This window comes from Prinia subflava, chromosome 17, assembly GCF_021018805.1.
Source record: "Prinia subflava isolate CZ2003 ecotype Zambia chromosome 17, Cam_Psub_1.2, whole genome shotgun sequence".
Lineage (NCBI taxonomy): Eukaryota > Metazoa > Chordata > Aves > Passeriformes > Cisticolidae > Prinia > Prinia subflava.
The window spans coordinates 14607675-14619443 of NC_086263.1; the positions used below are offsets into that span (position 1 = coordinate 14607675).

The following is an 11769-nucleotide window of genomic DNA, read 5'->3' on the forward strand; positions in this document are numbered from 1 at the left end:
CTGCGGGGCGGCAGCGCCGCTGGCACCGGGAGGAGCGTGCGGGAAAAGCGGGATGGGCTCGGGAAAACGGGATAGGCTCGGGAAAAAAGGGATGGACTCGGGAGAGGCGGGATGGGCTCGGGAAAGGCGGGATGGGCTCGGGAAAGGCGGGATGGGCTCGGAAAAAACGGGATGAGGGACATGAGAAAATTGGGAAGAGACACGGGAAAAGGGGAATGAGGGACACGGGAAAAGCGGGAAGGGACACTGCAAAAGTGGGAAGGGACACAGGGAAAGCGGGATGAGGAAGGAACACTTGGAAGAGGACAGAACACCGGGCTGAGGGACACAGAAACACTGCGATGAGGAGCATGGGAAAACTGGGATGAGGAGAGAGGAACACCGGGATGAGGGGCATGGGAAAACCGGGATGTGGAGAGGAACACCGGGATGAGGGGCATGGGAACACCGGGATGAGGAGAGGAACACCGGGATGAGGACGGGAACACCGGGATAAGGAGAGGAACACCGGGATGAGGACGGGAACACCGGGATGAGGGGACACGTGCGTCACCACGGCAACGAGCCGCTTGGGGGCGGGCGCATACAGCACATCCACCAATCAGCGCCGCTCTTGGGATAGTTTCCGCTCTCTGATTGGTGTACACAGCTGTCCATCAACCCGGCGTTGGTCGGTTGCCGTGGTGAGGGGAGGCCGGGCGGGAGCTCCGCCATGGCGCAGCCCGAGGAGCCGCAGCCGCCCATCGTCCCCTCCTGCCCGCTGCCCGCCAGGATCTGCGATGTGGCCCGCAGCGAGAGGCCGCGCTCCTGCTGCGGCATGGCCATGGCCGGCCTCCGCACCGCCAAGTACCAGCTGCCCGAGTGGCACCGCCGCAACGCGGGCGTCTGCTTCGAGGCGGCGGCGGCGGGCGAGGAGGCGGAGCGCGGCCGCGCCCAGGCCGGGCACCTGGTGAAGAGAGCGGCCGCCAGCGCTCAGCGGGGCCAGCAGAGCTCCAAGAGCGCCCTGGGGCAGCGGCTGCAGGACATCGACTTCTGGAGAACCGAGCTGCAGAGGGAGATCATGGAGCTGGACGCCGAGACCAAGCAGCTGGCGGCGCAGAAGCTGCGGCTGGAGCGGGCGCTCGATGCCACCGAGGTGCCGTACGCGGTGGTGATCGATAACCTGGAGTGCCGCGACCGCCGGCAGCCCCCGGACCTGCTGGTGGATCAGGTGGAGAGGCAGCTGCTGAAGGTGAGCGGCACCTGGGGATGGAGCCAGCGCTGGAAAGGAGCGGCGAGGAGGAGGAGAAGGGAGGAAGGGTCTCCTGTCCGTGCTGGGCTCTCCGTGTCACTCCAGGGATTTTTTTCTCGAGTCCTCCCTGTGTTTAAAAAGTCGCTTTGGGAAGTGATCGAATCGCTTTGAAGAGAGCAGATCCCTCCCTCAGCCCAGACCCCAAAGGAACCAACCCAGAGTTTTCCTGCACCAACACAGAAATCCTGTTCTGTCACAAAATCCTTCTCCACTCGCCTTGAAACTCCTTCCTCTCTGCAGGTTACACCTTAAAACTCCACAGTCCAAAAGTTCAGGAGCAGTGGGATATTCCTTGGCTGTGCCCATGCTCAAATTATCCGAATTTGGGCACTTGCTGTCATTAATTTTCCCTGAGTTTTGCCAAGGTGATGATCCAACCCTGTCACCAGAGATTCCTGTCAAATTCCAGTCTCATTCTTGTGCTGGATACTACGAACCCCACATTTTCCAGGGTATCCTGGAATTACACCTACTCCAATACCCCATTAATTAATTAATGATTCACCTGCAGCCTCCAATCACAGTCAGTTCATGATCAGTTACTCATTAAACCTGAGGATTAATATTTGAAAAATATGGATCACACTGAAATCTTTGGACAATGGCACCTGGTGGGGCTTTGGGGATTATCCTGGGAAGAACCAGGAATTGCTTGATCCCTGTGGATCCTTCCCAACTCAGGATGTTCTAGGAGGGCATGATAGGATTTAGGAATACTTTGAATGGGAATTGTGTGTGATTTCTGATTTATAATCAATACTTAAGAGGTTTTTCCAGTTAAAAATGTAAACAGGGGAAGGTTGGTGTAGGACATTTCCATGTGGGAATTGTTACAAAATTCTGGGAATCTGGGAAGTTTTTAGGTTGGAAAAGACTTCCAAGCTCACCAAGCCCATCCTGATTAATCTGGTTCCAGGCAGGGGGATATTCTCTGATTTTTCCCTATCTCAAAAGTGAGCAAGGAATTCATTTATTCTGTTTAATCTGATGGGATTGTGCAGTCATGGAATGGTTTGGGATGGATGGGACATTAAAAATCATCAATTCCCACCTCCTCCCTCTATTCCCAGATTTCTCCAAGTCTTGTCCAACCTGAGCTTGGACATTCCAGGGATGGAGCAGGGATTCTCTGGGAATCTGTGCCAGGGAAGAATTCCTTCCATAATAGGGCAGCACACAGAGTTTTGCATGGAATCCACAGAATTCCCAGGCTTTAGAAGTATTCCAGGCTTTTCAGCCTCCAATAGAATTCCCTTAGGGTCTGGTGACTCCACAATTCCAAGTTTTACCATAACAAAGTGAGAGTAGATAAGGAAATTCCAGGATTTATCCACAAATTACCTCTCAGGGTTGTGTTGCCTGCTCTGGATCCACGAATTCTCCCTGTTTTTCTTTAGGAAGCAGAGCTTATCCGGGATATCCGGGATCTTCTGAAGAGAACCATCATCCAAGCCACCACCCAGATCAGGTAAAACATTTCCCGGGATTCTTCAGCCCAGTAATTCCTGGGATAAAGCTGGATACAGATCTCAGCCAGGCCAGGTCTAAGAGCTGTGGGAATTCCATTTAAACCTGGAAACCTCCAGATTTTCCTGCTTTCCAGAACTGTGTTGGATTTGTTTTCCAGCACTAAATTCCAGTGCTATAAAAATACTCTCTGAGTGTCTTCTTGGGAATATCTTTGTATTATTAAAGGGATTTTTGGAGCTTTCCAAGAGGATTTTTTTTGCCACCAGATGTCAGTGTGACCTTTAAATCTGGAATTTCTGTGCCAGGCCGGGTGTTCCTTGCCATTCTGAAAGATTATTTGCTTGGAATTTCTAACAAACCCTTTGGAAAGATGTTATTGTATCCTAAAATCCATCAATATAAAGGAAGGAACTGCTGGAAACTTCATATTTTAGTTAAAAAAATAATTTAATCTACTCCTGTTCTACCTGATTAAAAAATACTGGTTTTTAAAAAATGGCTGTAAATGCCAATTAATATGAAGTACCTCTGTTATATTAATTAGAGCATAAGAGGAACCTAATGAGTTTAGTTTTGGGGTTTTAATTGTTTTAAGATCATTTTAGCCCATTTTAATCCCGTTTGGTCCCATTTATTCCCATTTTACCCAGTTTTAGTCCCATTTTACCCAGTTTTAGTCCCATTTTAGCCCCATTTAGTCCCATTTTAACATAGTTTTAGTCTAATTTTTGCCCCATTTTAATCCCATTTTAGCCCCATTTTATTCCCATTTTCCAGGAGAATTCCCAATTCCTTGGCTGACAGTGACACCTGGTGTTATCAGCTGATAACAACCCATAGGCTTTGTAATCAGAATAATTATAATCCCAATTAACTGAGCGGTGTCTGACTCCAGTTAACAAAAAAGCAGCAATTTTAATTTGATCATCATTAAACATTATCCAGTTCCATGGGCAGGGACCTTCCACAATCCCAGGGTGCTCCAAGCTGGCCTTGGACACTCCCAGGGATCCAGGGGCAGCCCCAGCTTCTCTGGGAATTCTATCCCAGGGCCTCCCCCTCCTCACACTGGAATTTTTCCCAATATTCCATCTCCATCAAGCTGTTTTTCCACACACCCTCACACTGGATTTTTTTCCTGATTTTCTATCCCAATCAGGCTCCTCTTCCAGATACCCTCATACTGGAATTTTTTCCCAAGAATCCATCTTAATCAGGCTGTTTTTCCACACACCCTCACACTTGAATTTTTTCCCAATAATCCATCTATATCAGGCTGTTTTTCCACACACCCTCACACTTGAATTTTTTCCCAATAATCCATCTATATCAGGCTGTTTATCCACACACCCTCACACTGGAATTTTCCCCGATATCCCATCTCCATCTCCTCTTCCAGGAGATGGTGACAGGAGGGAGAATTTGGGATTTTCCAGCCCCCAGGGAATTTCACGGTCTCGTTCCCCTGTGGAACACAAAGGGTGGAGCCGTGCTTCCCAAACAGGGGTGGCTTGGGAATTCTCTTGCTTCCAGCTGAGCTGTGGTCCCAACTTTCCAGATCCAACCAGATCCAGAAGGAGAACTGCGAGCTGGACTGGTCGGACAAGGTGGAGTCGTATCACATCGACGATAAATGCGTCAGCTACTGCACGGACAGCACCAACGTCCAGTCCCACCCCAGCTCCCTCAAGTTCGAGGAGACGTGAGTCATTCCCGGGATAACAGCCCTGGAACGCTCAATCCCAGCGGGAATTGGGCATGGAAAGAGCTTTAGGGCAGCTCCATGGATGGAGAGGCTGTGCTGGATGTCCCACATGGAATATTTGGGTGGAAAGTTCCTGGAAGCTCATCCAGATCCAATCCCATCACCTTCCACCATCCCAGGCTGCTCCAAACTCCATCCTTGGATTCTTCCAGGGATGGGGCAGCCACAGCTTCTCTGGGAATTCTATTAATTAAATAAATAAATTGATTTATTTGGGGTTTTTTATTCATTTATTTGAGGATTTTTCTTGATTTATTAGAAGATTTTTATTAAATTATTCAAGGTTTTTTATTAATTTATTTGAGGATTTTTATTGATTTATTAGAAGATCTTTATTAATTTATTAAAGGATTAATCCTGTTCCTCATGGAAAATCCACACCTAAAGCAAGAGCTGACACCACTTTTCCAGGGAAAAAACCCCACTTTTTAAAGCCAAAAATCCCAATTTTATCCCATTCCTCATTCTTGCAGCGCCTCCACCCCCAAGTTCAGCCACGACAACATTTTTGTTGATTTATTAGAAGATTTTTACTAATTTTTATGAAAGGTTTAATCCTGTTCCTCATGGGAAATCCACACCACAGGCAACAGCTGACACCACTTTTCCAGGGGGAAAAAAACACTTTTTAAGGCCAAAATCCCAACTTTATTCCATTCCCTGTTCTTGCAGCGCCTCCACCCCCAAGTCGTGGGCGCAGTTCAGCCACGACAACATCTCCAGCGCGGAGCAGGAGAAGCTGGCGTCGGTGCAGCTGCGCTCGCTCATCAACAGCGTCATCCGCCACGCGTCCGAGGACCTGCGCGTGCAGCGCGCCGCCGTCAGCGAGGCCTTCCACAGCCACTGCCGCCAGCTGGACCAGGCCAAGCTGCGCCTCGAGCAGCACCTGCAGCAGGTCCTGGCCTGGCCTGGGCCGGCCTGTCCCAGCCTGTCCTGGCCTCTCCTGGCCTGTCCCGGCCTCTCCCGGCCTCTCCCGGCCTCTCCTGGCCTGTCCCAGCCTCTCCTGGCTTGTCCCGGCTTCTCCTGGCCTGTCCCAGCCTGTCCTGGCCTCTCCCGGCCTCTCCTGGCCTGTCCCAGCCTCTCCCAGCCTGTCCCGGCCTGTCCCAGCCTCTCCCAGCCTGTCCTGGCCTCTCCCGGCCTCTCCCAGCCTGTCCCAGCCTGTCCTGGCCTGTCCCAGCCTGTCCTGGCCTGTCCCAGCCTGTCCCAGCCTCTCCTGGCCTGTCCCAGCCTCTCCTGGCTTGTCCCGGCTTCTCCCAGCCTGTCCCGGCCTGTCCCAGCCTGTCCCGGCCTGTCCCAGCCTGTCCCAGCCTGTCCCAGCCTCTCCCAGCCTGTCCCAGCCTGTCCCAGCCTGTCCCAGCCTGTCCCAGCCTCTCCCAGCCTGTCCCAGCCTCTCCCAGCCTCTCCCAGCCTGTCCCAGCCTGTCCCAGCCTGTCCTGGCCTCTCCCGGCCTCTCCTGGCCTGTCCCAGCCTGTCCCAGCCTCTCCCAGCCTGTCCCAGCCTCTCCCAGCCTGTCCCAGCCTCTCCCAGCCTGTCCCAGCCTGTCCCAGCCTGTCCCAGCCTGTACCGGCCTGTCCCAGCCTGTCCCGGCCTCTCCCAGCCTCTCCTGGCTTGTCCCGGCTTCTCCCAGCCTGTCCTGGCCTCTCCCGGCCTTTCCTGGCCTGTCCTGGCCTGTCCTGGCCTCTCCCGGCCTCTCCCGGCCTTTCCTGGCCTGTCCTGGCCTCTCCCGGCCTTTCCTGGCCTGTCCTGGCCTCTCCCGGCCTTTCCTGGCCTGTCCTGGCCTCTCCCGGCCTCTCCCGGCCTTTCCTGGCCTGTCCTGGCCTTTCTTGGGGTTCTGGCCTCACGGGAGCTTCAGCCTCTAAAATGGCCCATTTTAACCCCATTTTAGCCTTGGTTTTGCCCCATTTTAGCCCCATTTATTCCCATTTTAACCCAATTTTAACTCTATTTTAGTCTCATCTTTGCCCCATTTTAGTCTCATTTTAACCCCATTTTTGCCACATGCAACCCTATTTTAATCCCATTTTAGCCCCATTTATTTCCATTTTAACCCAATTTTAACCCCATGTAACCCCATTTTAGTGTCATTTTAACCCCATTTTAGTCTCATTTTTATGCCATTTTAGCTCAATTTTTTCCCATTTTAACCCAACTTTAACCCCATTTTAATTTCATTTCTTGCTCAAATTAGTCTCATTTTTGCCCTATTAGCCCCATATAACTCTATTTTAATCCCATTTTTGCCCAATTCTTCCCATTTTAACCCAATTTTAATCCCATTTCTGCCCCATTTTGCCTCATTTTTGCCCTATTTTATCCCCATTTCAACCCAATTTTAACCCCATTTCTGCCCCATTTTGCCTCATTTTTGCCCCGTTTTCACCCCATGTAACCCCATTTTAATCCCATTTTACCCCCATTTATTCCCATTTTCACCCCACATAGCCCCATTTTAATCCCATTTTACCCCCATTTATTCCCATTTTCACTCCACGTAACCCCATTTTAATCCCATTTTACCCCCATTTATTCCCATTTTCACCCCACATAACCCCATTTTAATCCCATTTTACCCCCATTTATTCCCATTTTCACCCCACATAGCCCCATTTTAATCCCATTTTACCCCCATTTATTCCCATTTTCACCCCACGTAACCCCATTTTAATCCCGTTTTACCCCCATTTATTCCCATTTTCACCCCACATAACCCCATTTTAATCCCGTTTTACCCCCATTTATTCCCATTTTCACCCCACATAACCCCATTTTAATCCCATTTATTCCCATTTTCACCCCACATAGCCCCATTTTAATCCCATTTTACCCCATTTATTCCCATTTTCACCCCACATAACCCCATTTTACTTTCATTCCTGTTGTACCGAATTCTCCCGACCAGCAGTGAGAACTTCCACCCCTCACAGACATTTTGGGGGGCGCCGTCTGTCCCTGCCTGAGCTTTGTTGTCCCTCAGATCCTGAAGGACATCGGGGAGGAGGAGGCCAACGTGGCGAGGCTGAAGGAGGCGCTCCGGGACAAGGAGGCGTTCCTGAAGGTGGCACAGAGCCGCCTCTACGACCGCTCCTCCCGGCCCAACGTGGAGCTGTGCCGGGACGAGCCCCAGTTCAGGTCAGCAATCAACCCCGACTCGGGGATTGATCCACTCCCCCAAGGCTCCTCTTCCATCCCAAAGGGATCTGGGGCGGTTTAAAGGATTATTTTTACCTTACAACTTTGAATTTTTTACCTCACGACTTTTTGACTGGAAGTCGGAAATAACTTCTCGATTCCGTAGTTGATCTTTAACTGAAATCCAATTTTTTCTTGGATTTCTCTTATGAAATTCAGTTCCTTATGAATTTTCAGTTCCATAGCTGATCTTCATCCCAAATCCAATCTTTATCCTGAATCCAATCTTTTCTTGGATTTCTTTGAGGTCTTCTCCTGATGAATTTTCCATTCTGTAATTAATACTTATCCTGAATCTAAGCTTTCCTTGGATTTCTCTGAGGTCTTTTCCTTATGAATTTTCCATTCCATAGTTGATCTTTATCCTGAATTCAATCTTTTCTTGGATTTCTTTGAGGTCTTCTCCTGATGAATTTTCCATTCTGTAATTAATACTTATCCTGAATCTAAGCTTTCCTTGGATTTCTCTGAGGTCTTTTCCTTATGAATTTTCCATTCCATAGTTGATCTTTATCCTGAATTCAATCTTTTCTTGGATTTCTTTGAGGTCTTCTCCTGATGAGTTTTCTATTCTGTAGTTGATCTTTATCCCAAATCAAATCTTTCCTTGGATTTCTCTGAGGTCTTTTCCTGATGAATTTTCCATTCCATAGTTGATCTTTATCCCAAATCCAATCTTTATGCTGAATCCAATCTTTTTGAGCAATTTCTCTGAGATCCTTTCCTTATGAATTTTCAGTTCCATAGTTGATCTTTATCCCAAACCCAATCTTTCCTTGTATTTCTCTGAGGTCTTTTCCTTATGAATTTTCAATTCCATAGTTGATCTTTATCCTAAATCCAATCTTTCCTTGGATTTCTCTGAGGTCTTCTCCTGATGAATTTTCCATTCCATAGTTGATTTTATCCCAAACCAAATCTTTTCTTGGATTTTTCTGAGATCTTTTCATGATGAATTTTTGATTCCATAGCTGATCTTTATCCCAAATCCAATCTTTCCTTGTATTTCTCTGAGGCCTTCTCCTGATGAATTTTCCATTCCATACTTGATCTTTATCCCAAACCCAATCTCTTGTATCCCCACCCCCTGTTTTTTCACCACTCAACCCGATCCCTTCCAGGCTGGTGAGCGAGGTGGAAGAACTGGCGGTGTTCCTGGAGGCCCTGAAGAGAAAACTGATGGAATCAGAGCAGAACCTGAAGAACCTGGAGGAGACCAGGATGAAGCTGGAGAAGGAGATCGCCGTGAAAGCCAACAGCATTTTCATCGACAGGCAGAAGTGCATGGCTACCGGCTGCGCTACCCCGTGGACCTGGAGGTGGCCAGTTACAAACAGTGATTTCTGTGCCCGCCCTGCCAAACCCGGCAGGAAAACGCAATTCCTTCTTTTCTGTTCGGCCGTTGGCAAGTGTGGGAAAAAATCTGGGAGCTTTCATATGGAAGAAATTGAGAAATGATACATTAAAGTGGTGTGTTCACTCGGTTTTCTTCTACTTGGGTTAAAATGCTTTACATCCCTTTTTTTCCCCTTTTTTCCCCTTTTTTCCCCCTTTTCCCCTTTTTTCCTCCTTTTTTCCCCTTTTTTCCCTTTTTTCCCCTTTTTTCCCTTTTTCCCCTTTTTCCCCTTTTTTTCCCTTTTTTCCCCTTTTTCCCCTTTTTTTCCCTTTTTTTCCCTTTTTTCCCTTTTTTCCCCCCCTTTTTTCCCCATTTTCCCAGTTTTTTCCACTTCCCCCCCTTATCCCCCTTTATTCCCTCCTTCTCTCCCCTTTTTCCCCCCCTTTTTCCCCCCTTTCCCCCTTTTTCCCCCCTTTTTCCCCCCTTTTTCCCCCCCTTTTCCCCCCTTTCCCCCCTTTTTCTCCCTTTTCCCCCCTTTCCCCCCCTTTTCCCCCCCTTTTTCCCCCCTTTTTCCCCCTTTCCCCCCCTTCTTTCCCCCCTTCCCCCCCATTTTCCCTCCCTTTTTCCCCCATTTCCCCCCCTTTTTCCCCCCATTTTCCCCCCCTTTTTTCCCCCTCTTTTCCCCCTTTTTTCCCCTTTTTTCCCCATTTTCCCCCCTTTTTTCCCCTTTTTTCCTCCTGCTTTTCCCCACTTTTCCCCCCCTTCCCCCCCTTTTTCCTCCCTTCCCCCCCTTTTTTCCCTGTTTTTTCCCCGTTTATCCCTTTTTCCCTTTCCCTTTCCTTTCCCTTATAAAAGCCACAAAACCAGATTTTAAACCAGTTAAAAACCAATTTATTCCATCTGCAATCTCTCCACAGCACCTGTTCCTATTTTTGAGGATTTCATCCTAATAATGAAATAGGAGCGAACATTTATTAGGAATAAGAAGAAAGAGGAATGAATATTTATTAGGAATAATAACAGTATCCCAGGGGAAATAAAATATTTACAGCTTGAAATGAGAACAATTAAAAAATGAGGGTCACCCTCTCAGCAAGGAATTTAAGCTGTTCAGACATTATTAATAAAATCCCCAAATTTTCCAGGTTTGATGCCAATCTGCCCTTTGGAAAACCTCTCCCAATCCATGGCACTTCTGAGATAAATCCAAGGATTTTTAACCTTCAGGGTGATTAATTTTAATTTTTTTTTCAAGGGAAAAAAAAGAAATTTAACCAGCTTGGGGCTGCAGTGCTGAATTTCCACGTCAGCACTGGGATGTGGAACAGAGCTGGTGCTGTGTTCCAGCTTTTCCCTGGAAGCAAAGCCTGGGGATGAGCTGTTATCCATCATTTTATCCGTAATTATCCTCATCAGCTCCCCTGGCAAATGCCATTATTGGGCTCTTGTTAAATATGTGACGTGTCCAAATCCTGGGAAAAATGACCACCCCCAAATCCCATCGTTTCCTGTTCTGCAGGGAATTTTAACCTTTCAAAAGCAGCTGCTTAAAGGGGGAAAAAATTCCTTAAAGGCAAAATTCCCACAACCCCTGCTGGGAAGGGACATTTGCAGAGCCCAGGGATGGGATGTGCTGTTGGAATTCCTGGGATTTTTGTTCTCTGAATTCGGGATTCTCCAGGAATTGCTATTCCTGCTCAAAGCCTCTCCCATTCCTTTGGAATGTCAGCGAGGGCTTGGGATCCGAGAGTTTGGGTTTTCCTTTGGGGTTTTCCGTGGATTTCTCCTCATGGTTCTGTTTGATAGCCCAGATGTTGGATCCTGAGGGAGAAATCATGGAATTCTGGAAGGATTGGGGTTGGAAGAGGCCTCAAAGCCCATCCACTTCCAACTCCAGCACCTCCCATTATCCCAGGATTTTCCAAACTCTGTCCAACCTTGAACATTCCAGGGACGAGGCAGCCAAAGCTTCTCTGGAATTCCTTCCCAAAATCCCATCCAAAGCTTCCCTCTTTTTTGTTTAAAGCCACTAAATAGATTAATGGAATTTTTATGTTTAAAGGATTATAACTGAAGGGAAAACCCTGGAGCAGCCTTTATCCCGCTTTTCCCAGGATTCCGATCAGCAAAATTTTGCTCCAAATCCCTCCCAAGCAGCAGCACTTGGAAAAAGGGAAACCTCAGCGTGGGAAACCTCAGCCTTTAATCCATAAAAAGTGAAAAAACGTGCTGGGAAAAAAGAATCCAAACATCCCAACGCATTTAAACAAATATTCCAGCAGGTTTATCCAATATCCTGACACATTTATCAAATATCCCAACATTTATCAAATATCCTGACACATTTATCAAATGTCCTGCCACCTTTATCAAACTTCCCAACATTTATCACCCTCTGCTAATAAGAGGGATTTTATTCCCAGCCTGTTTGAAAGTTGGACGGGAGGTGTTGGGAAATTCCAGTGAAATGGCTCCATTTTTCCATAAAATCCAAATTGTTTGGGCTGGAAAGGACTTTAAAAATCAGCAGGATTCTGGTTTTTTTTAGGAGCATCTCCTGTGCTGGGGGGTTCATCCATTCTCACCCTGCCAGGGGCAGGAAATGTTGGGAGAAGCCAGAGGAGGATCCCAGTGCCCCACAGGGAGAATTCCCTTTCCCAGCCCCTTTCCCTTCCTTCCCAAACCATTTCTCTGCTTGCCCTCCTCTGGTTCCCGTTG

At 48.1% G+C, this 11769-nt stretch overlaps 1 protein-coding gene across 1 annotated transcript; it reads left to right on the forward strand.

Annotated features, from left to right (window-relative positions):
* Positions 1–645: 645 nt before the first annotated feature.
* TEKT4 (tektin 4) lies at positions 646–9199 on the forward strand. The gene is given in 7 exon segments (XM_063414086.1): positions 646–1231; positions 2689–2759; positions 4320–4463; positions 5199–5421; positions 7501–7655; positions 8837–9003; positions 9006–9199. Coding segments are annotated over 7 exon segments (1329 nt in total). The 5' UTR covers positions 646–712; the 3' UTR covers positions 9056–9199.
* Positions 9200–11769: the final 2570 nt, after the last annotated feature.